The 26,004-nt window shown below is 40.0% G+C and overlaps 1 protein-coding gene and 1 long non-coding RNA gene across 4 annotated transcripts; one reads left to right on the forward strand and one right to left on the reverse strand.

Moving 5' to 3' along the window:
• Positions 1–1,525: 1,525 nt before the first annotated feature.
• Positions 1,526–22,747, reverse strand: LOC113591994 (CMP-N-acetylneuraminate-beta-galactosamide-alpha-2,3-sialyltransferase 1-like). 2 transcript variants are annotated; one of them, XM_027032725.3, is made up of 7 exons: positions 22,552–22,747; positions 6,358–7,128; positions 5,955–6,148; positions 4,539–4,718; positions 3,576–3,621; positions 3,307–3,426; positions 1,526–2,983 (listed from the first exon to the last, which is right to left on the reverse strand). In XM_027032725.3, exons 2-7 carry the CDS (start codon positions 6,709–6,711, stop codon positions 2,783–2,785), a joined length of 1,095 nt encoding a protein of 364 aa, XP_026888526.3. In that variant the 5' UTR covers positions 6,712–7,128; positions 22,552–22,747; the 3' UTR covers positions 1,526–2,782. The 2 variants fall into 2 exon arrangements, with proteins under 2 accessions (XP_026888526.3, XP_081568908.1); XM_081712782.1 differs by lacking the exon at positions 22,552–22,747 and adding an exon at positions 11,692–12,006.
• LOC145657523 (uncharacterized) lies at positions 12,160–24,562 on the forward strand. Of its 2 annotated transcripts, XR_014123275.1 has the most exons (4): positions 12,160–17,627; positions 19,867–19,965; positions 23,644–23,821; positions 24,212–24,562. It is a non-coding gene; the product is annotated as an uncharacterized LOC145657523 (long non-coding RNA). The 2 variants fall into 2 exon arrangements; XR_014123274.1 differs by having other exon boundaries at positions 12,160–19,965.
• Positions 24,563–26,004: the final 1,442 nt, after the last annotated feature.

Genomic DNA, 26,004 nt, shown 5'->3' on the forward strand with positions numbered 1-26,004 from the left:
AAAAATAATCTGCTCTAGGTGTGATGAGATCCTGATGGAGGTTAATGAGAATTCTTTCCAAGATAAAAACTACAACTCAAGAGATTTGACTGCATATAATGATTTACCATACTAAGGTATGGTAAACATCTCCAAATAGTTGTTTTTTCTTCATGTGGTATTGAGCTTCATTATCTAGATGTAAGTGATGTTATTAACCAATCAATCATTTGATTGAGTGAAAATCTGTCATATGACCCTCTGCAGAGTTCCTTTAAGTCTGGAAAGTTAGCTATGACTTCTTTAAATACCTGTTCATTTCACTTTATGTCTCAGGACTGCCCTAATATCAGTAAAATGTTACCCTCTGACTTTATCGACAAGCATCTATGTATTTCTTTCTCATCCCATTCTGAGTCTTGTTTCCTCTCAAGGATCCTTCATCTAGTTTTTCCTTGCCACTATCACCTTGGCTTGCTGATTAGGTTCCAGGACCCAGATTCTCTTTATATAGCTGTATATATACCTAGATTGTGTAAAGCTGCTTTGTGACAACACTGGTATTAAAAAGCCCTGTACAAATAAATGTAACTCAAAATGAACTGAATAAATGGTACATGCAAATGATTTTTATATAACATTTTTTTACTGCAAATGTTCACCTGAAATTCAAAGCAGATAAGACCAAATACGACCCAGTGCAGAGTAAGTAGCTTATAAGTACCTTGGTAATGGTGCCAACAGAATATATTTAGAATATATTTAGCATTTGATTCAACTTGTATCGTACAGATTCAAAACTAAACATGAACACGCTACTGTCACAGTAAAGCCCCTCCTCCTAGACTCCTCCACATGATTGAATGGTGTGTGTGTGTGTGTGTGTGTGTGTGGCGGGGGGGGGGGGGGGGGTCTCCATCGCCATGCCTCTATATTGTTAATTGTTCGTGTGCCATACCTGTCTCTTGTTATCTCGCTGATAGTATGTACATTGACAGCCCTGTTTCACTGTTGTGCTTTGTCAGTGTTTGACCCCATGTTGTATATGCTCCTCTGGTTTTGATTGTGCTACATTGTGTTCTACCAACTATTACGTGTTGTATGCTGTTGTGTTTTTTAGTTTCATTCTTAGTTTTGTTAATAAACATCTTTAATTGTTTGAACAACAGTTCGCTTCCGCATCCCGCCTCGGCTCCCCATGTTATAGCTGCCCTTAGAGGTAGGGTCATTTTCACATGGATGTTGAAATCTTCATAAATTGTATGTTAGTTCCCTGAAAGGGCTTAGATAATAATTCAGGAAATTTTCACAGAAAGCAGTGAATCGTCCAAATATGAACAAATACACATAATATTTTTTTGAAGAGCAGTAAAATCAGTAAAAATCCCTAAAGGAAAAGAAAGTTATATTTAGAATTTGCACTGAAGATAATTTTATTATTATTATTATTATTATTATTAATAATAATAATAATAATAATACATATTATTATTAACTAAGTCTATGTAACGATGGAGGGTTAAGTAGGATGCGGGGATGAGGCACGTTGAACAAAAACACACGTTTTATTGCACATGTAACATACACGTTTTAACACACAGACTAATTGGGTCAAACACCGACAACCTCAACGATAAGACATGAGACTTATGCATGACAATTACAGACAACAAGGATCAGGTGAACGACATGAGAGGGCGTGCCGATACAGAGAGACAGACACACACACGCACACACAAATGGAGATGTTTGAGGGGGGGAGGGGCCGTATCATGACAGTCTAAGGTTACCATGTACGTTAGTTTGCCAGTGAGGCCATATACTTTCACATCATTTAGCACCATGGATGTGCCACAGTCACCTCTGTCAAGACCTGTCTGGCATGTCCCCAGCAACAGATAACTTGTGCTTTTCAGCAAAGAATATGGTGTAGCGTTCTCTCTACTTGTCCCTAATGTTTCCAAATGCTGTGTTGCTTGTACAGTCTCTGCCCATAACTGGAGTGTGTTCCCTGAGTCATCAGGTCACACTGACTGCTGGCGCTGTGATAATTAAGCAAAGAAAGTGAACCCAGATGGTGTAGACTGAATCTGTGGGACAGTCTTTGATAATAGACTTATTAATATTTTAACTAGGTTGTAAGACATGATGAAACAAGTAAAATCTTTTATTTTGCCATTTAGTTCTCTCACAGAATTACTTTTCCATTTTTTTTTAAGAATGAAAATAAAATCCTCTCATTGTTACTGGAAATGAAATCATTAGAGTACAAAGTTAAGAAAGGAAAACTAAACAATAATAATTTTTAAATGTAAAAAATGAGATTATGCTTTTTCATAAACAAAAAGGCACTTGGTAGAAGTTTTAAGTGCAATTGACAAAATGCGGGCCAAAAAGCAAACAGGAGTTCCATTGTCTGAACATTTTCACCAAAACATGTCTTATGAGTGTATTATCAGTGACATATGCCAATATTGACATACCACATGTATCACACTGCTTTTCATGCCCATAATCCTCTGCAAGTGGCTGACCATCAGCAATATGCTTCACATCCTGTCACCTTTCCCACTACTAAAGGAAGCTACAGTGAGAAATAGAGAGACTCTTCTTCAGATAGAATTGAAATTTTAATCCACAATTGAAACCTTTTATCACAGTTTGTAATAATACCAAGACATTTGATCTACAAAGTCCAGAAACTCCAGATGTCTCTTAAAAATAAAATAAAATCAACAGGAGGAAAAATAAAACCAGAGACCTCTGAGGTTTCTTTCTCCAGTCTGTGCTGACTTGCATGTGACTATGAATCCCACCTAAATGAGGACCAGACGACTCCCTTAAACAGTGTGATCTTGCCTTTCTTGGCCAGCATTTGCGTGATGTTTTGCTCTTGGTCTGCGTCATGGACACCTGTTTCCCGGAAGGCAGAGTCCAACAAGTTGACCTCCCAGTAGTGGTGCCAGTTTCCACGATGGTCGGCACCGAACCCAAAAACATTCACCTGTATAGAAAGCACAGTGTCAGGATGTACATATAGAGGGGTGCAAGATCTAGAATTGGATGTCACTCAAAGTCAATAAAGTGTTTTTTTGTTTTTTGCTTTTTTTTTGGGGGGGGGGTTTATATAATTTAATGTAACACATTTAACTCTAACTTGATCAGTGTTCATTCAAAATGCATTTTATTATAATGACATGAATTAAAATGGCTGAGGTTAACACATAGGCCTCAAGAGGGCAGCACTGCACCACTGCACTATAAGCAAATGGACTCAGGTTAAAAAATTATAGAACACAAATGTATTAAAAAAAAATCAACAAATACCTTGTCACATACGTGAAGAGCAAACATGAGAGAGAGAAAGCCAGTAGACGGGTATCTTCCATGACCTTTCAACCATGACTCATGGATGTACCTCATGAATGTAGGGCTGAACACTAACACCTGGGAAAACAATAAAAATGAGAAGAAAAAAAAGAATAACAATGAAGCTCACAGTGGATGCAAATCTCCCTGTTCTTAGAGCAGGCACATGGGTGACAGTGGTTTGGAGATTAAAGTATTAAAGATATTTAAAGTATAGGGAAACTCACCTTATTCCTGTTAGCCTTGATTCGTGACATGACAGGTTCATATGTGCTGAGAGAGAGAGAGAGAGAGAGAGAGAGAGAGAGAGAGAGAGAGAGAGAGAGAGAGAGAAACATATATTTTTAAAAATCCTTTATATTGTCATACACTTAAAATACACAGCAATAGACCAACATTCCTTCTCTTTGTAAAAGAGCTTTCAGATAAGAAACAAAATTCTGGAAACATGCCTTATGAAGCAAATTACATGATGGAAACATCTATACCGTAGGAATAACCAGTTATTATACCTGGTATGAAGATCATTGGCATAGGCCAGTGTAATTTTCCAAATAAGATAAAGATAAGAACTGACAAAAAGTGATTCTTCAGTGGAAACTGTGGCAGGCTTACAAACCAAACCAAAGAGCAAAAGGCTAATTGCTGCAATTACTAAGTTCACTGCATCACTAAGTTAAACAATAGTGACATTTAAACAGAGCTAGGAAATCAGGCAAACTTATACAGACATGTATATATTGCTCATGGCTTTTAGTCTTCCTAGCCTATAGATTGGCAGAGGTGTGTTGTCCAAAAGAGTTTTTAGATTGATTCTTTCTAAAGACTTCAGCTATGCCAAGTCAAGAGATTTGTTGCTGCTGTTCCAGCTATATACAAGTATATAATAAAAGTAAATACCCTTCTCCTGAAGGGTTTTACAACTCCAGTTAAACATGCCTGGCTGTAATATCCAGGTGATATTCAGGTGTACACACACACACACACACACACACACACACACACACACACACACACACACACATAAAACATATAAATGAGTCAAACTCTGCAGTATTTACTGGATGATGTACCCTGATATATACAGTACTCGCTGGGTGATGTACCCTGTGATATGCAGTATTTACAGGATGATGTACCCTGAGATATGCAGTACTCACTGGGTGAGGTAGCCTGTGATATATACTTACTGGGTGATGTGCCCTGTAGTCAAGGCACTAATGATCCACTCCAGATCCAGGATTTTGAAAGGCACCAACAGAAGATTGGTGTTGTCATTCAGATCTTTAGCACTCTCTGGGTACATCACATGGTGTGTAGTCCTTGATCCAACATCTTGCTCATAACCTTCTGTGGGAGCCTGGTTTATTCTGCACAAACACACAAATACAGTCAATTATCAAATCAATAAAAAAAACTGATGTTAATAAAAAATCTTATCATCCTCACTGATCACCCCATACTAGTGTTGGCAACATATGGCACTGAAATGAAACCTTTGTAGCTACAATATCACAGTTGCCAGTGGCTTTTATGTCCTAGCTCTAATGAATAAAAAGGCATTTTGATTCAAGCCCTGTGTCACTGCCCAAGATCCAGTTTTGCACAAAATTGTCATTAGTTTCCTTTTGTGCTGAATGACAAGATGGAATGCATTTGAGAAGCGTATCTAAGCCAATCCTATAATCTTTTAATTAAGACACACAGATTTGGGCCTAAAGGATTCCAGTAGGAAAATAAACAGTCAATTTGGAGAGTTTTATGCCACATTAGTTCACAGCAAATGAACCTGGAAATGTCAGAGCATGTAAGAGAAAACTAAAACTTACATACACGTCTGTAAATATGTACATTGAGAGTGTTATTAAAAGACCTGCATTCTTTTCCATCAACAACTAACTAGCCATATCAGTGCACACACTCATCACCATTTATTATTTGTTTATTTATACTCTAAACAAAGAACAAAACACAATGAACAAGGACATATGACCACTCACTAAGCACAGCGACAAACAAGGCATCAAACAATGGGATTTATATACACATGCTCATTGGGAAGAAAACAAGGACAGGTTGCTTTGGCAATCTAAGCAACAATAGCCATTTATCTTTAGCAAGCTCTGCTCTTACACAAAATACTTTATATACAGTGACAAATCAACCTTCAATTAGTAAGTCATTTATAGCATTTGCCTGTTTGAGTTGATGTTAACTTTGACAGTGACTGTCCAAAAGACCAGTTTACAACAATTTTCTAAAGTAATGAGTGTTTGCTGAATCTGATATGGCACAGTCATACAAATCAACTATATAAAAAAAAGATTTTAGTACAAATATGTAAGTATACTATAGATGTATAATATACAGTTTTGTATATGCATTAGGCCCAATAACTATGAAAGCAGAGCAGACTCAGTTTTACTCTGGAGGAATACTTATACTGGGTGAACTGTGGAAGTATTTCAATTACGTCTGAAATAGAACTTCAATTGACATCAAAAACATTGGGAATGTAGATGTCTAATCATTTTTGTTTTTAGAAAAAAAAAAAAAGTTAAATTGTGTCCCTCAGGGACCATAATCCCCAAGACAGAGACTCTTACCGTATGACGAAATCATTGGAGTCAATGAGCTTGCCATAACCCGATGAGCGGAGGTTTCCGGAATTCCCAACCACGGCACACTTCCGGCAGCGGGTAGGTTCAGCATCCATATAGTCCTCATCTCCTGGGATGATGCGGAACAGCTTGTCCAGGACCATATTTAAGATGGATGGCTTTTCTTCCATCTGCAGGTACTACACACATGCACAGACACAGAATCATTGTCACTTTGGCTGTATCAAGCATCACTAATCTCTTCATTAATTGAATCTGGTGTGTAGAGTACTAAAATCTCTGGTGCTCCAACTTTCCAGTACAGAGAAAGAAATGTCCAGAAAATTACTGTTCTGGGTACTTGACTGGAAAAAAGTGAAATAAAATAAACAGATCTCATTTTACTGACCATCCACCAGGCGTAGGTCTCATTGGTCAATTCCCTGTTATCCTTCGTCAGCAGTGGCTGGACAGACTGTTTGAGTTTCTTGTAGAACCATGTGTCGTTCTCTTGACCCACAATGCATGGTTGGCAGGCACATGGCTTGGGGGCGCTGCTCAGCATTGACCCCAGAATGAATGAGGACTCCAAATTGGAGAGGCCAAAGAAGAACGTGACAACTGTCATGGCGCAGAAGAGTGCCATCAAGTGCAGCCTTCTCCGCCAGAACCTTTTTGACCAGAGCCACATCTGTCTCCTCCACCAAGAGCTGGACCCACAGTGTACTAGTCGGAGATGGGCTGAGGTTCTTCTTGTCACCATAGAAAAGGAAAAATCTACAATACTAGGGCTACGTAATGCTATGCTCTCCCATATGTCTCTGCATGTTACTACTGTGGAAAACGTCAGACCTGAGCAATGACTAAAGGACAGATCTGTTAACAATACTTGCCTTGCACAGCGTCTGCATGCATCGGTTCATTCCTATGGAGCATGCTTTATTAAAGAATAATGAGCTTAATTAAAACGGCTCCAGTAAGCATCAGCTGAGTTCATTCAAAGATGAGAGTCTTCCCCAGAAGCCATGCATTCATCCCTGCATCAGTGTAGAAAGAGGCACATGCAGGAGGGTCAGAGTTTGCAGGATGGTGGGAAACTTGATGCTTCCTCTCTTCCAGCTTACACTCTTGGCTTTACAGGGTGTATGTAGACACTGCTCAAGTATGTGTAATCAACCACCTAGGAGTCAAACAGAGGAGGAGTTTAGTCTAACCCAAAAAATGAATTCTATTCTTGAATGTTCTTGCTCATATTTACTTGAGTAATTTCTAGGAAAACAGAACCAGACAACTGCACCATGCACAATTTAATATAGCAAGCAATCATTCTGATTCTACTGGTTTACCTGCCACTGTAAATTCACATGGTCCCCATGGGAATAAAAACATTCTTACTTGTAAATATTCTGATCAGATGTAAAATATTGTAATATAAACTTCCTGTAGCAACTCACCCTGGCGAACAATAATCAACAGATCAATATCAATACTGGCATCCAAATTCAACACATCTCAACAGTTAAACAAAATTTCCCTGCTGAACACACTGTACACAGTTCATGTGAGGCCCACTCAAGTTTTCTATAAGCTGTGCTCTGAAAATAACTCATCTAATTTGTTATATAAATTCTGTATATGTAAATGTAAATGTCATCTTAACTTCCATCTTGAGGTTTTAAGGGACTGAAGAAAGAAATAATGACATGCTGGTCAGTAATATGGCTATGCCCTTTTTTTTGTTTTCTTGTTCTCGTTTTCATGCCAAGACTCAAGTCTTTGTGTCAAATATTGTGTCTGTGTGGGGTCAGCTTGATGGACGTGGAGATATGGCAACAAACCTGTTTAAGATAATTATAGCATGTTAAGGCATGACTACACTGTGTGCTTACAACAATGTTCTTTGTTTCTTAGCTTGTTTACTCATATTTGTCATTTAACAATTCATACTGTGGTGTCACTTTGGATCATGAACTCAATGCTTGGGGCAATGATCTTAATACTGGCCCACCAATGACTCTGTCCAAGACAGCAAAACCCGCGATTTGCATAAATGCAGCTTGCTTTTGCATGACATTGTGTTTATGTTAGTGTGTAACTGAATAAGTCTGTGTTACTTGAAGGCCAGAAATGTTTAAATCATGACTCTGAAAAACTATTGCCTGTGATGCATTCAAATCATTTGTGATTCTAAGCATTTTCTTTAGTGCCAAAAAGCTCCACATATCATATCACATATGAGGTCATTAACAAAAAATTATATTCAAATAAAATCTTGCAATAAGCCTTTTGTTGTTAAGCACTCACAACATGTCTCTCCTTTCACAGAATGTGAGTGCAGGTTTTTGTCACGGTTGGTCAACCAGATAGGATCGCACCTAGTACCTGCCCCGTTCCCAATCCCCTGATTACTGATTACCTTCACATGTTCCTTATTCACTCTCTACCATATTTAAATCCACAGATCCCGGGAGATGGGCTGCACATTAGTGGTCCTTATAGATCAAGGCAAACAGAGTCATTGTGTCTTTCTGAGGAAGAGTAAAGACTTCTACAATTTGTGTTTTGTTTAAAGCTTCTGTTATCACGAATGCAATGGATAATAGAGCACCTCTTTGCAACCCCGCCTCTCGCTTCCATTCAACTGCTGCCGTCAGAGTTTTTGCCTGAAAGTGTCTTACAGTGACACAACGCAACACTGCAATGAGTCAAATGAATACAACAGGGAATACAACAATTACACAAAATATTAAGCACAGTTACACACTGGCAAGTCAGAGTGGTATAACAGTGCATGTTTGTTTGATGGCTGCTTATGTGTCATGTTCATTAGTCTGACTGAACAAAGGGGTGGGAGGGATCGTCCACAATGCTGCTGGCCTTGCAGATGCAGCACTTGTGGTAGGAGATATTGATGTTAAGTAGAAAGACCCTGATGATGATTTCACCCATTCTCACGATTCCCTGTAGAGACTTGAGACAGTTCCCATACCAAACGTTGATACAGCTAGTCAGAATACTGTTGCTCCCCTATAGAATGGTGACTAAGTATGGTCCTCTGGGAAGTGCATACCAAGAAACACGAAGCTTTTGATCCTCTCTACAGCTGCAAGTGGAGCACTAACTGCAGGTCTTTCTAAAGTGAAAAATTATCTCTTTCATTTGATCAGCAATAAGAGATAGCCAGCTGCTGCATCTCTTCACTATATGCTGAACTGGCACTGTTGTTGATGAGGCCCATCACTGTAGTCTCATCAGCAAAGCTGTGTTTTTCAGCACAGTTATGGGTCAGCAATAGAAATGGACTGAGCATGTAACCCTGAGGGATTCCAGTCTTCATTGTGGGAGTGCTGGAGGTGATATTGCCAATCTTGACAGACTATGGTCTCCCAGTCAGTATCTAGTTTCAAAGGGAGGCAACTAAGACCAAGCAGTCACAACGTGTCTCTATGTTTCTGTTTATGATTATGTAGAATGCTACACTGTAGTCTATGAACTGTATTTATTATTAAATTGTATGTTTTTCAGAAGTAATAAATCATAACTTACAAAGCCCAAAACAAGAGTAGTAGAAAATCAGTAGAAACATTTCTTATGATAAATGGATGTTACATTTGAGGCAGAGAAGTGTACTTTATTTATGGTACATAGTAAAAAGTAAAAGTTTTTAAATGAAGAAAATCTTTTAAAGCAACCTTGAAAAAATTATGTAATTACTGTTATGTTATCTTTTTGCTAAATATAAAGTGTGTTTTCCATCAGAATAACACTGACAATTAGAATTATTTCCATGCCATGCTAAAGGTTTTTTGTTGGGCACTACTTGGGCTAACTGTCACATATAATCTTATCTTCATTTTCAAGTGGTGAAGTAGGACTGCTGGTGTTTCCACCTTTAGCAAACTTTGTATGTCAATATAACTTGGAATCCAGACCAGTTCCTAAAGACTGAAGACACTTCCTTTTTGGAACTAATGTTTTGTTGAGGTCTGCTTCAACCTCGGTCATGTTTGCACTTTGTTTCTACTTAATTCTACTGTTCTACTTAGTTTTACAGCACACCTCCAAAATAATGTTTAATAACTTGTCTAGCAAAGGTATCTCAGCATACCTCCACTAACGTGAGGCATAATGCATGTGTGATCTGATTGTTTTGGGGTTTATCACAGTATCCACAGCATGTCAATATTTTACATCTTGGCACTGCACTGTCTTGATGAATCTGTTTTGTATTAGGGCACTGGACACGTTTCCAGTGTCTTGCAGTGTTAAGAGTTACTTCACTATCAGCACATGCTTATTTTGTTCCTCATGTGTCTGGTGTCAACCAGAGGAGGATGGGCTCCACCTTTTGAGATTTGGTTCATCTCAAGGTTTATTGCTCATGATCTTATGGAGTTTTTCCTTGCTACAGATGCCTTTGGCTTGCTCACTGGGGGCATGGACTCGGGCATCTGCAAAGCTGCTTTGTGAAATCGGCTACTGTAAAAAGTGCTATATAAATAAATTTGACTTTGACTTTTAGATTAAGAAAGTCCCTGGGATTTTGTTTTGTGTGTTAGTGTGTATGTATATCTGTGTCTGAGCTAGTAGAGTAATATTTGTGAGATGGAGAGAGCTGGTTGAGCACACAGCAGGACTGAGAGGAGTATGTGCGGAGTGTGTGTGTGTGTGTGTGTGTGTGTGGAGTGTGTGTGTCTTCAAACAGATGGTGCCACAGCTACACTTCACAAACACACAGGCTCTCCAGCAGATACGTCAAATGACCCTGCACTGCTGGAACTCCGCAACCTAGCACAGATCAAACATTCAGCACAGAGGGATTGTCTATCCACATAAATCGATAGTTAAGAGACACTAAGGCAGTGTGTGAGAGAAAGAAGGTAAAGAAAGACAGAATGGGTAGAGTAATGGGAGAGAGAGAGCATATCAGGAGAGATATGCTACCCCAATAAAGGACAGGCAGAAAACAGAAAAATATTGTAGATTTCTGCTCAAAAAACATACCTGTAGAACAAGTTAAAATGAAAACATCAGGCTATGACAGGCTTTTTATGTAACAGACCCCAAGAAAAGCCACACCCCCAAAAATTCACAATGAAATTCCTAAGCAGCTTTAATGGATGTGTTGGAGAACAAGATGGCAATGAAACAATGATGTGCCTAATGCAAATGAGTGAAGTACTAAAAATCCAGTGTGGTTTGAAAAATCACTGGCAGTTAATTAGTTTGTGTGCGTATGTCTGTGTATTAGCAGTAGAATCTAGAAACAGGAAATCAGTTTAGAGTGATAGGAAAATAAGAAGAACCAGATCATGGTCACCTGACTACATTTCTACTTGGTCAAGGCTTTGTTTAGGGACATAGACTATAGACATAGACTTTTTTTTAATAGTAAGTTTAAAAGAAGAATTAACAAGGATGTTTTTTTATCAGTGTGTGCTTGTTATTAACACTATCAGTGAAATTAAATCCATGATACAAGTAGGATTGTGCTGGTTTGATTTATTAGCTATTCATAGTTACTTAGCCTGTAACCTTTAGCAGTTAAAATATATAAGAACATGGAGGAAGAGCTGGGAACTATCAGCATTGCTGTGCGGAAATGAAAGCCACAGCATGCGCCCCCAACCACTGCGAGTGGCAGTGCCTCTCGAGTGGTATCAATAACCACAAGTGGCACCAGCCATTTACACCACTTGCTGTTCACCAGCAAAAACTGGCACTGGAATTAACTCATACTTACTGTCATCCTGCTGTGTCAGAGTTGAAATTTTCTGCCTTCAAGTTTCTTCTTCAGAATGTTTCACATGAGTTCAATACTGGAATCTACCTGCTACCGTGAGTCCTCAATTGCGAAGCGCAGACGTTAAACTGTAGACTGGTGAACTGCTTGAGCTCATCAGAAATCAGTAACACGTCAAAGTTGTTGAGTAAACAATAGAAGAAAAAAAAACACCCTGAACTTTCGCTTGCTTCTTAGAATTAGTTCTGGAAAGCATAAAAACGTCCGGTAAAAATGCAAAATATTCCCATTACGCCTTACACGAGCAAAGCCTGCTGACTACACGACAAGCATGACGACAGTAACAAGTCGCTTGTGTGAATATGCCCCAGCAAAAACAATGCGTGAGTCAAATGACAGATTTTCGTACAAGAAAAGTTGCACAACAGGTTAGGTGTAGAGAGTAGCAGGCTCGATTAAGTGAACAGAGTGCAAGCAGCCTGCCCTGTGGCATCTTGGGGCTTAAGAAGAATGGCTGAAAGGGAAAAAGGCCATCTTTCATCTGCATGCTTTCAACCCATCCTGCTGGTGAGACAGTATGAGAGCTTCAGTCTCTGATCTCATCAGCCAACTACAGTAACAGACTCTCTTTTTCTTTCTCTCGCACCCAAATAAAAACACAAAAATACACACAACTGAAAAATGTTGAAATAAGCATTGTTTATTTTGTATGTTTATTGTAAGTGCAGCTTGACTACACTGACACTGTGACAACTCAGTTTTGGTGTTTTGGTGAAACAATGAACATGGGCATCACAGTTCTATTGCAAGGATAGGCTAGATAAAATAAACTGCAGGTTCAACACAGGCTCATGAAACTTGATGAATCATCTCTCCTTTAAAAACAAGTCTTTCTCGGGTCAGGAAAAGAATCCCAGCTCAGAGGACTGTTCACTAAAGGTAGCATATGGACAGCCTAAGTATTTAAATGATTTAGACACTGGTATTCTGTTAAATGCATGCAACCTTCCAAATGACAGTGGCTATTTTTCAGTGCAAATGTGTATCTTTTCCTTGCCATTAAAATCTGTTTGCTGAACATACAGCCAAGCAACCAACCAAGCAACAGCCCAACATGACAAGCTATTCGAGATGTTGAGTGCTCATTTTCCACTAGTATGATGCAGTTGATGAAGTGCAACTTATGAAAAGTTAATCTTTGGCTTTTTTGTCATCGATGCCCTTTGTTGACAGAGTGACATTAAAGAAGCTTTAGGGGATATATCTGAAATAAAGACTGAAATTCCTGTTAAGGTTGCTCAACTTTTTGCAGTTATCACATTGTCGATTCAAGAAAGATCTTTTTTCACCAAAACAACACAGATAGCAATCCACCCAATTACTTTTTTTTTTTTTTTTTTTGGTAATCATAGTAACAAAAGGTCCTTGGCTGAAATTGCACTCAGAATTCTGATGTGTTTCAAAATGCAGCGATTACACAGAGCAAAGTTGATGGTACACTTTCTCTTTTCCTTCCTGTTCAATATTGTTTTTTTCTAATATGATATGCCTGCCCTTTATTGGGGTAGCATATCTCTCCCCTAATACCTGCTCTCTCTCTCCCCATCACGCTCAACATTCTCTTTTTCTTTATCCTCTTTCTCTCACACTCTGCCTTTAGTGTCTCTCTCTTTCCTTCTCTTTCTCTCTCTCACCCATCTCTCTACCCCTTTATTTCTGAATAACTTGTAGATGATCATTATTTTATCTGGTGTATCTACACTACTCACTGTTTGTACTAGAAAACGAGGTGATCGTAGTTTATGGAAAAGGTGCTCATGTGAGAAAGATGGTGCGTGTGTGTGTGTGTGTGTGTGTGTGTGTGTGTGTGTGTGTGCGCGCAGGAGAGTGAATGTGTCATGTTTAACATGCTGTTTTCTCCTGCTGAGTATGGCCTCCAGCCAAACCTTCAAACAAAGAAGTGTAGTTTCAATACACCCACCATAAGCGCACACATATTACAGTGTTACAGAAGATGAATAATCCAATGCTTACATCTAAACCTAAAAGTGTTGCCACAATGTTAAAATGTTGTGTTTTCCTTTGGTCCCCACAATGATTTAAATACATGTTGATCTCCCACTCCACCCAACCCTTTTGTATACAGTCTATGCCCCCCCCCCCCTACACACACACACACAAGCCTGATATTACATCTTCCCTTATAAAGCCAGAGCTTAACTTTGAAACAGTTTAACTTATTGGTGTTTAACATATTGTACAAGAGGCTGCATGGTTACTACTCTACCCTAACTATATTATATTATTTTAGTAGATTTTGTTGTCATTGTCTGGAAAATGAAGCTGCAGATATTTCAATACAATTTCAACTGAACCAGTTAGATTGCAATCATGACTGCATTGCTGTTGTCTGGTTTCAGGAACTCTGATCCCACTGTTGATGTTGATCTGCATGGACAAGCCTTTCCTTGACCTGTGTAGGTGCAGTCTTTGATGCACAAAATGCAATGTTTGCTTACAGACACATTGCACTATGTGGCAATGAGGAGCAAAGCAAGGGACATAGTAACTGTAATAGTAACTGGTTATATCACAATCAGATAGGTATAAAGATAGAAACAGCGACCTCAATCGCACTGTCATGCAATAACATTTCAGCGGATGGCATGACCATTTCGGGAGTCTTTTTTTTTCCCCCGTGCTGTTACTTCAGTAGGTTCCAGTCTCTGGAACCAGCTGTAAAATTCTCCATTTGGAGCGCACAGGCTCCATGTACAAAGAGGAGATGGCTCTTTTCAGGAATGAGATCAGAGGGATTTGTCATAGAAGTGGATGTGGATATTTACGGAGCTGGCACACTCTGGTGAGTATTGTTTCACAAGAATGGAAAGAATTAACAATAGCAGAGGCACAAAAGACAGAGAAAAAAATAAAAAATAAAATTGTGGGGTCAGGGGTCTGCATTTGGAAGCAAAGCACTTAATTCAGAGGAGAACAATAGCCCAATTCAACCAACAAAATCTGTCTTTTGCCAGCTTGAAAGAAAACAAGTCAAACATAAATAAACAGAGGCATCAAAGAGAGCTTGCAGAAGAGTGGCATGTCAGCAGTAGCCTTTCAGTAGCCTCTCTGTGTCGCCAGCCTGCCCCATGGCTGCTGGAAGTAGCTCTGTAATGTAGACAAACCAAACCAGTTAGGCGGCCACAGTGAACGCAGAGTCATTATGGTGTGAGTGTGCATGAGCTGTCAACCACAGGGAGATGGCAGGAGACATTTAGAGCTTGCATGGACCAGTGCCCATTAACGGGATCCAGTCTCACGGGTGTGGGCCATTACGCCTTTCAAGCGTTATGCACGGCCAGCACAAAAGCTAGTAATGTGCTGCGTGTGATAACGTTTGTGGTTTTAATGACAGCCATTTTGGATTAGACCAGGACTGTCAGGGTCAATTAACGAGAGAGAAAATCCCCAGGACATGGGTGTTTTTAGCCGCAACCCTGGATACACCACGTAAAGCTCTATTACGCCTGGCCTAACTGGCATACTCCTCAGTAATTTAGTGATAGGCTGAATCTGGGTCTCAGAGAAGAGGTGAAGTGCCCCATATGGAGTCTGTACCATCAAAAGCAGGAGGCCCTGTGAGGACAGGTTGTAGGGTGTTGGAGGGGTGGGTTCTGGATTTTGGGGGAGGGAGTGAGAAGCATGATCTCTCAGCATTGGATTGGCCGGTGTTTCAGGAAACCATATAGCATAGGGCAGTTAGGCATACAGGATGAATGACAGCTATAGTGTTATTGAAGAGAGTGGATGTTGACAGTGTTTTTTAGGAGACAGTTAACCTTGTGCCTTGTGAAAGCATCCAATTGTTTGCTTCATGTGCATGTGTGTTTGTGTGCATCTCTGTGTTTAATTTCCTCTGCAGTTAAATGTTACTGGCTGTGCACTCATAGCCCTCTGTATTTTAATAAGTCATGCATGAAGCAGTCAACCATGGTCGGTTTGAAAGGCAGTCATAATGGATGTCTGTCACTTAAACCATTCCAGAGTGATGGTAGCTCTGAAAGCACGTGACATGCACAGTGACACACAATGGCCAGCATACAAAAGCGCACAAGCTGCACACAAAGGAGGGACGCTTAAAACTGATCATTTCAGGGCCATGCTGAAGTTTTACTGTGGTATTGCTGGGGATAAAGGGGTTGCATTTCAATAATGTGTGCACACCTGCTGCTAAAAATGTGAGTGAGAACAGCTTCCTCTATTTATGTCAAGGATACTACCACTGCTAGCTGAGAGAGAGAGAGAGAGAGAGAGAGAGAGAGAGAGAGAGAGAGAGAGAGAAGCTGTGTAAAAGGGAGAGAGGGAGAAAAAAAGGGAGTGAGAAAGAGGGTTTCACTTTCCTTCCAGAAGTACAGAAGCAAGCCCACATGGAGCCTGAACAGGATTCATTCATCAAATGTCTTGAACAGCTGCTGTGAGGTAGAAGTGTGCATATGATTGAGATAGGAGTGTATGTATGTGTGTGAGTTAAATGTGTTTATGTGTGTGTGAGCGTCAGTAATGGAAGTGTCTGATTGAGAAATCTGTCTGCACATAGGTGAGTAAATATAAGGTAAGAGATATAACATATAAGATAAGGTATATTTAAGTGTGCATCGGTGTGTGAATTAAAGGTGTGGGTCTAAGATAGCTCTGTGTGTATTTATTTGTTGTAATGGTGTGCAGGGTCATAGGACTGTGTGTGATGTAAATGTGTACATGTGAAAGAGGTGTGTATGCTGTGTGTGAGGTAGAGGTATGTAAACCAGGTGTTTGTGTGTGCATATGAACTGCGGCAATGCAGCTGATACTGCCTCAGTGTATATAGTCCCCCAAACACCTTTCTAGATCTGTCAGAACTGTCAGAAATTCTGACAGGTGGAAAAGACTTCCAATGTACCACCATGGCAAAATAAATAAACAACTCTGTAACACATCACTGTGTGCCAGACAGCATGGCAAACAAGTGCTGCCAGCAAGACCAGATAAGACCTTGTTTCTTTTTCTGTGGCCTCTTTCCATGATAGAATGACCAGACAGCAGAAAGGTATTTAAGTTTGTAATCTGTGCCTTTGTGTTTATCCTAGCCTTCATGTTTCCTAGCCTTTGTTATAGCCTGTTTGCCTTCATGTGTTTTGTTCATTTGATAATGTATCCTCGTACGCTCTGTATAGGCTGGACCCTGGACCGTTATAACGACTCTGATTTTGGATTTGTCCATAATAAATCTCGCTCTTCTCCACACATGCGTCCGCCTCCTCACCGCTAACCGTTACAGAATGAACAGCCAAACAAGGACGCAGGGAGACAGCGAGACTCTGGGAGGTGGTTCTTCCACTGGGATGAAACTCGACACAGTCCGAGTTCATTACGTCTCAGCGCCACCAAACCAGAGACAGCAAATTCCCTGGCGCTGCAGCTACACAAGCATCTCGTCGTTCCCAGAAAAAGCAGGATCACATTTATTTTGATGACGATGAGATCCCAGGTAAGTGCCAGGAGTCTGCCCGTCTTGACCAATGCTGCAGAGGGGATCGGCCTGCAGCACAAGACGCGAGTAGGCAGAGTGAATGCGCAGACAATCCATGGCTAGGCACTCGATGTGCACTAAAGCGCAACTGTGAGCTCCCTATTGCTCGCGTGAGCCTTGGGAGCTGACGAGAAGGTTCTGTGTCTGTGTGTTCCTCCAGGGTAACACCCCCCCAGTGCCTGTGGCTATCCCGCGAGATGCCCGTCCTGATCCTATTCCCAGCATAGTAGATGCCACCGCCAAGAATGTTCCCAGTATGAGATACCATTCAGCCTGGTCCTGGTCCTGTTCCCGGTGTGGGAGACGCCGCCCGTCCTGATCCTGCTCCTGTTCCCAGTGTGGGAGATGCCACCCGTTCTATTACCAGGTCTGTTCCTGACCCGCTGCCGCTCAACGCCGCAGCTGCGCCTCGGCCCCGCCCCCGGCCCCGCCAGTTCCTGTTCCTGGAGTGGAAGAAGCCACTCCACGAGCCCCTGTGCCAGGCCTGTCCACATGCCTCGTGCTAGATAGAGGTTGCTCCTTGAAGCTCTCCTGTGCCCCGAAAGGCTACCACTGTCAGTTCTCCAGTCTCCTCTGTGTCCCCAGACCTGCCTCCTAAATCACAGGCTTCATGTTCCCTGACCGTCCTGCCCCGACCTGTGTCTTCTTCTGCCTCCGCCCCTGGGTTCTGGCCCTTCCCACCCTGGCCTGTGTCCCCTGTTCCTTGAATGCCTCCTGTGTCCCCATTGTATTTGCCTTCTCTGTTGCCTGGTTTTGTTATTGCTCCTGTTGTGTTGTCTGTTTCTGTGCCTGTTTCAGTTCCTGTGTCTCCGTTTGTTTCTGTCCCTGTGCCCGTCTGTGTGTCCTTTCCGGTGCCTGTGTCCGTTTTTGTTCCTGTACCTTTGACCCTGGCCTGGTCTGTTTTGCGCTTTTGTTTTCTTTGTCCTTTTGTGCCTCCGGTCGTACCTCGTCGTTTGCTGACTTGTTGTTTCTCCTCAGCCTCCCTCCCGGCACTTTTTTCGTCCTCAGTCAGTTTCTGTTGGTTCTGCTGCTGTTTCTGCTTCTGTTCCTTCAGTTCTTGTGTCTATTCCCACTTTTGCTCCTGGTTCTTGTCCTGTTCAGTCTCCTCCTGTTGCCCCGGTTTCTGTGTCTGCTCCTGTGTCTGCTGCTGTTCCGGTGCCTGCTCCTCGTCGTGTCCCGTGTTCCTGTTTTTTTCCCTGTCGGCTCCTGAGTCTATGTGTTAGGGCTACCTTCATGATGGTAGGTATTTCACAAGCTGGGTGTGCCTATACTTGTAGGGGAGAGTATAAATCGAATCACTCATTTAGTGATGTATATAAGGGAGTCACATCTGAATGGCTGGTTTCAACACGCATTTTCTGATGTAGGCAGCCCACAAGAATTTGACAGCGTTGATTTGTTTCACAGTGTGTGGGTTGGTACGCATGCCAGATGCCCATATATGTGCACGGAAAGTTCATTGTCATTTTCATTTTAATAATGAAACAAATGCCATACGTTGGGATATTGAAACTGTAACTAAAACAATTTACAAGAACCATTTACAAAAATCACAGAGTCTTCAATCACAGAGCATACCTTGATGAAACAAAGTGAGTGTTTAGGAGTGAATGTTGAAAGCAACAGTAAAGCACTCAATGGAGGGCTTAATGTTCAACTTTTTTCTTCTATAAAAGATGATACTAAAGATATGAAAAAGAAATTTTAAAAAGTGTGTGCATGCTTATTTATGTCAGAACAAGCCATAATTCTACCAATTATTTAAGTTAGAAATACAAAATGAATACATACACACAAATACAGAGTTTGATTCTATTTACAGTATTTATGCAGCTGATCCTGCTATCTGTCAGTGTTTCAATAGTACCAGTGGCAGTGCTTCCGAAAGTCAACCAATACCATCCTTTGAACTTTAGGCAACATGTCAAAAAAAAAAAGACCTTTCTCAGACACAACGCTGTGTCTCCAGTGAGCATCATTATTTTAAGACATAGCTGTCCTTGTTACTCCACTTGTTGATGAAGGGACTTATCTCAGCTGTCATTATCAGTGCAGTATAAAGAGCTTAATTATTAGTAAAAACACAATGTGAGTATATCATTGTTCACCCATTTAGACAAATGAACATCTTCTGCCTAATAAAAGCGAAATAGGTATTACTTATTCCAACATTGCACATTGTTTTATTTTAAAAAGGACACATGTACTTCTTTGCAAAAATATTTACACGTGGAAGGAAAATGTCATATCACCCCAGCTATGGACCAACCTTCCAATTAATGTGCAACACTCAGACACCATTTTAAAGTCTAGACTTTCTTTTTGCAGAACTTGAGGTTCAAGGGGGTCAGAAAAATATAGTAAACTGAGATGTTGGTTCTGTCACCCCTCCTCTGCTTACATGATTGCTCAGATTTGTTCATGGAGGTTTGGAAGGTTGTTAATGTCTGAGGAATCTCTGAGCTACAGTCTGCCTCCCCCTTTTAGCTAAGCAGCCATAGCTAGACTTGCCAGAGTCTGTGCTTGTACTATGATGTCTCTCTGAATCATGCAGGATCTGCTGCACACTATGCATATTTAACACTCTGGTGTGTCACTCTGCCCAGCTGGAAACATGGTGCTGGTGTTGCATGCTACCCCTGCTGGTATATTCCCTCCTGCCCTGCAGACTAGAATGACATCCACGCATGATCCCTGGATGCAATGTAAGTCCATGTGCACAATTCTGGAGTGCTGCTGACTCCCTTTCTGGACTTAACTGACTGCTGTGGTTCACTTTCCTGCACCTGCCTGACTGCTGTGGTTTGCTCTCCTGGACCTGACTGATATGACAGCTACTCATAATCCCTTTATTTCAGACATGCTCCACTGTCATGAAAAACATTTATGTGCAAATTAGCAAGTAGCCACCTGGATATCACAGACTTTGGTAGAATTTGGGCTGTCACATGTTACCAATTGACTACATCTTTTTGTCTATAATTATAATTAATTTGTTTATGAACACAGCTATCTAGTGTCATCCAAGAAGAATGGGGTCCCTTCTGAGTCTGGTTTCTTCCATGGTTCCTTACCACTGTCACCTTTGACCTGCTTATTAGCGGTCTAGGCAAAAGCTACTTTGAGACAATGTTTATTTTTAAATATATGATTGCAGGAAATAAATAAATAGACAAAAAATAAACAAGTAAATATCCACCAGCTAAGGTTTCAATGTCTGAAATGCCACTAATTACAAAAAATAAATAAAAAAATAAAAATAAAAAAATAAAATAATGTAAATATAATACCAGTGGATTTGTATAGTTTTAATCCTCTAGCTCAAATCATGCAGGGCAAAGACGTGGAGTGCTTAGCTGTCTTCTCATGCTGGGCATTCCTCAGTCTTGCGAAAGACGAAGCGATGAGTTAACTAGGTGTGCATCACCAGGGGACCGTATAACAGTGCAGTCTGTAAGACTGTAGCCTGACGACCCTAAAGAGTTTAGGTATCCTGTTGGCTTAATCAGTCACAAAGAAGTGGAAATCATAAACAAAGTGTAGTGTAAAGTGTAATCTGCATAACTAAAAAAACAAAAACAAAAAACCTAAGTTTATTTATTTTACAATTATTATTATTATTATTATTATTATTATTATTATTATTATTATTATTTAGATTATGTGAATGGACACATAACAAGCTGAGGAATTATTTAGTATGAGTTAAAGAGTGGCAGGTGGAGTGCAATTAATCAGCATTATAACAAGCTTTATTACAAGCCCTATTAACACTGATTTGAAGAGTTTAGTGGTACATAAAAATATTAATTTAACAGCCAGGACAGAGGTCTTGAGAGGTGTTTTTAAGGTAAGAAAACAGGTTTTCTGATCAAATCATATACAGTGGCAACCTGACTCTAAAACTCAGTGTGATTTGAAGTTAGAAAATATATCCTGTGCCCTACACTGTCAGAAAAATTAGGACAATTATACAGCTTATGCTGGAACTAGGAATCTCTTTAGGATTTAAGACAAAAACAAACTAACGAAGAGCCAATATAGGCAAAATAGGCAGGGAAACATATATCAGTGTGTAACACCATAAATATTCACAAAGAAACCAAAAACAGGGCCAAAGATTCATGGTCATTTTCCAATGCTCCCAGTCATTATAATGCTCACAGCTAAACTGAAACTCTGTTGCACTACTTTAATACCACAGACTTGTAAAGCAATGTGCACACAACAACTGCAGTCAATTAGTTCAATGAGAATGGCAAACACAGACCGTACATCACACAATGTCTGATACACACATTACACATTTTCCAAGAGTGGTGTATTACGTATTACGTATTATGTATTACGGCCGACTTCTGTATCATATTATTATGTGTGAGGTTTTATAATTTATTATCTACGTGTTGACTAAAGTCAGTGAACGATTACATCAATCAACCAACCAATCGATACCGTCCGAAAACAACTGAAAAACTGATAAAGGCATATGAGGTTATGACTACGTACTGATGCGCTGGGGAGACAGAATAGCAGCTTTGTTCCCCTTGCCGCGCCGGTTGGTGTGAGAGACCCTGGAGTCGCACACATTTTTTTCTCTTGGATCAAACATTACTACACCAAGCGCCCTACAGTTAAGCGCCCTACCCGAGGGAAACGTATAATTCTTGTACCCGTGGGAAAACCTCTTCAAAGTAGTTTGCTTTATAAGCAAAACAACCAAAAAGGCAACACGCAAAGATTTGACATATTCGTGTACTGCAAAACAGTTCTATATGGGACATATTAATTCTTCTCTACTGAACAACAAGAGACATCCAATTAAACTGATTTTTTAGAGTATGTCAGCACAGTGTCAGCATCATATATCAACCTGCTTTGTTTCCGTAGTCAAAGATGTTGGTGTCACCTGTCTGCCTGTCTGAGGTGCGTGCTTTTCTGCTTTCTGCGTGAGCTGCCATGATGCGTCGTTTTATCTTCTGGCTACGCCAATACATTACGTTTGAACAAATGGTTACTGCGCATTAAACAACCACAAGCTCATTTAGGTGGTTTAAAATGGCCTTAATTTTTCTTTTCCCTCACCCTTTAAAATATATTTTGTAATCGTATTACAGACGTCGCCCGTCCCTCTCCTTATAATACATAAGCTGAACTGGAAACACAAACAAAAAGCAGAAAACCGTTCAGCCGAAATAGTCTGCGAAAGTACTAGCTAACACATAACGAAAACGACTGAAGTATAGCCTTTAGGATTCAGTATACCAGTATCAATTTATCTAGTTACTTACGACTCCAGGAAGCCAAAGAAGGAGAATGTTATCTCCGGTGAGCAGGTTCTCTTGTAATAAAACAGCCAGGTCCGTGTGTAATGTCCTTTTCAACACCCCGCTGACGCGCAGCGTGTATGTTTCTCAGCAGTGAGATGCGACGTAGTTTAAACTGTACAACTGTGCGGGTTGGTCACTCGTCTCTGTTTTAATACCTTGGTGCAGCCACGTGTACAGGACAAGCGACACCCTTCTTAGGTTTGACACTTATGCGCTGCCAAAGTGATGCGATGGTGAAGAAGGCTGACGAATAAACTTCATTATCTTAGATGCTGTTGGAATGAAACAAAGCCATGCGGCACATATGTTGTGCCAGGTGGGCTAGATATATCAGCCTGTAAGATGTTACATATTGTATGGATCCATTAGCGAGACAGACTAAGCCTATAAAAGAGACTGAAAAGTAATTTCTCGGGGAAACTGGGTTTGTCTCTATTAGCAATTCTAATATCAGAATCATAATACTGGCCATGCATGTTTGCACACACAAGGCATTTGTCTATGGCAACACAATAGTTTGCAACACGCACCCAGTCCTAAATCTTGTATGCATTCTCACAGTCATATGGGCACAAAAATATTTTGTAGATATTTAACCATAAATGTGCACAACATGTGCACACACACACACACACACACACACACACACACACACACACACACACACACACACACACACACACTTTATAGATAGCTAGATAGCTATTCAAAATTGAAGTGAAGTATGCAAAGTTTCCAGCTGTGCAAGCAGTGTTCCTGTTTCTCTGGAAAGCTTGTGTACTTCACTACAATTTTGAACATCTCTACAGTACTGCAGTTACTCACCTGGAATCTTCTTTGGATTATATATATATATATATATATATATATATATATATATATATATATATATATATATATATATATATATATATATATATATATATAACCAGTCAAAAGTTTAGATCTCTTTGTTAATTTTTAGTATTTTGTACATTTTTAAAAAACAGTGAAGGTATGAATTAAAACAGATGTGAATATGCCATGGTAAATAAGCAACCTTGCCTCTCTTAGATTTTAGATTCTTCAAAGTTACCAGACTTTACTGTGATGACTGCTCTGCACAATCTTAACCAGCTTCATGAGATGACACCTTTGATGTCTCCACAAAATTTTCAAACATGCTGAGCACTTGTAGGGTGAGGGATTAAAGTTCTGAATGAAAAGTATTTGATGAGGGTGCATTTCAAAGGTAATTTTTATTTTATTTTATTTTTTTATGCTATACTGTATTTTTTATTTGGTAAATCAATTTGTATTTACAGTTGTACTTGTTTTATCATACAATTGTCTTAGAAGCACATTTAAACCTAAAGCATATATATAAATTGTGAAGGTATTTTATTGAGTGCCGCATACAGCAGTCAGATAAGTAATACAGGATAAGGATTAAATGTGCCAGGTGTAATTACTATAGAAAAACACTTTGTGCATTCATTGTTCATGAGACAGGAAGACAGTTTTCTGTAGTTTGGTAATTTTGACCCTCATGACTGAAACTTTCCACTGAGGGGAGAAGAGGTGGTGTCCAGGGTGTGAGGGACCAGCAATGATTTTCTCTATCCACTTCCTTGTTCTGCAGGTATGACGAGTCATGATAACTGGACAAGACTGCCACTACATTCTTTTCTGTAGACTTGTTGATGCATTCACACATTCACATTTTTAATCAAGCAGTTGCAGGCCAGGCTTGGCGGAACTGTTCTCATGGAGATGGGAAAGGGCAACTCTGAGTTATGGGGGTCAGATTTTATATGCAGTCTTTTTCATCAGTATAGCTCTGAATCAGGGTCTCTACAGACAGGGATCATGTGCAGACCCTGAGTCTGTGTTCACATGGAACCTCAGACTAGGAACTGTGTGGGGAAAACTGACCCTGGAACAGACTTCTACTTAGTGATAATAATAATAACTACAGACCCAACAAAGGGAATGAGGGCATACTGGATATACTAAACAAGATCACAAGACTTCATTTTAATAAACTGATGTATGAACTTCAGAGTTGTATTTGGTATTTTCATTGCAAGGTAAACAATTAATGTGAAACCAATGTCCACTACTGAAGTGAGTAAATCCAATGCATTTCTTTCAATGGAAACTGATCTTATATCCTAACTCACCTCAGATGCATTATGTTCACCAGTAACCTCACAAATTATTTTCTCTTCAATAAGGCTTTTGTGAGAAAAGAAAGGAATGCTGCCTTTGTCTATTTGTATAGACTCTAGGATTCCAAAGGCATTACAGGGTTTCATCTCTCCACCATGTTTCATGAGTTTTAGTTTTGAGGTGGATAACTCAAATTGTTCCATGATGGAATGGTATCTTCTATTTTCACTTCATATCTATGCCAGTGTGATCTTCTGATGGTGGGATCATGTTTACATACAATCACCAAGTATAGATCCAAGTCTCCAGCCCGACATCTGCCATCTTGCTGAGTTTAAGTTAGTCTAATCTAACATATCTTTTAAAATTTCCTTCTGTTTCTGGGATTCTGTCAAAGCCAAAATCCAATGCAGTAACTTTTGAATTGCTGGAAACTTGCACCTGGAGGAGGACAGTAAAATGTGAAATCCCCCATGCTGAATTTGCCCATACAGTTTTCATTTGTGTGCTTATGGACAGTGGATTTAAACGAGCACTGAAGGTGTTAATATAACACCATGGAGAGAGAGAGAAAGAGAGAGAGAAAAAGAGGAGAGATTGAGATTGCAGTGTGAACAATATCTTTAATTTCATATCTGATAAATCCAAATCCCAACTTTCCCTCAGTCATTAAGAGAAGAGAAATTACAGATCTTCCTAGCAGTAGGACATGTATAGCGTCAGAACCCGTGGGACAGAGAAAATCAGTACTCTTAACTGAGCTAACCTGCGGGCATTCCATGGAGGTTGTAGATGATGAATTCTATTCATGAGTCACCTTCAGAATGTTTTGATAGTGTGTGCATGTGTTGGGTGTGTGTGTGTGTGTGTGTGTGTGTGTGTGTGTGTGTGTGTGTGTGTGTGTGTGCGCGTGCGTGCATGCAGCCATGTGTGTGTGTGTGTCTCTAATAGAATATTCTAATGGAAGTCAGTGTAATAGAAAACTCTAATGGAAAGGAAGCAGCCACAAGACTGGCAATACAGAGAAAGGGGTAAGAGACTCAGTCCATACTAGCAACAAGTCTTATTAATAGAGATATGCATTAAAGCTTTTGACAGAGAGTTTATGCATCACTTATAAAGATTATATATAACCTAATGAAGATTTAATAAGATCTTTGTATAATCAGTCACAATGTTGACTAACATGACAAAATTGTTCTTAAAGTTACCTTGATAAGCATTTATAAATGTGTACATATGATTTATGAATTTGCTGTGCAT

The sequence above is a fragment of the Electrophorus electricus genome, chromosome 4 (genome assembly GCF_041902795.1).
Source record: "Electrophorus electricus isolate QZ-2024a chromosome 4, ASM4190279v1, whole genome shotgun sequence".
NCBI lineage: Eukaryota > Metazoa > Chordata > Actinopteri > Gymnotiformes > Gymnotidae > Electrophorus > Electrophorus electricus.

Excerpts from the sequence above, each read along its gene's own strand:
- LOC113591994 (XM_027032725.3), bottom strand. The coding sequence starts at position 6,711 with ATGGTGACAAGAAGAACCTCAGCCCATCTCCGACTAGTACACTGTGGG. Across the intron at positions 6,149-6,357 it reads AGACCTACGCCTGGTGGATG|TACCTGCAGATGGAAGAAAA; the intron begins GTCAGTAAAATG and ends GCATGTGTGTAG. Across the intron at positions 4,719-5,954 it reads TCCAATGATTTCGTCATACG|AATAAACCAGGCTCCCACAG; the intron begins GTAAGAGTCTCT and ends GTGTTTGTGCAG.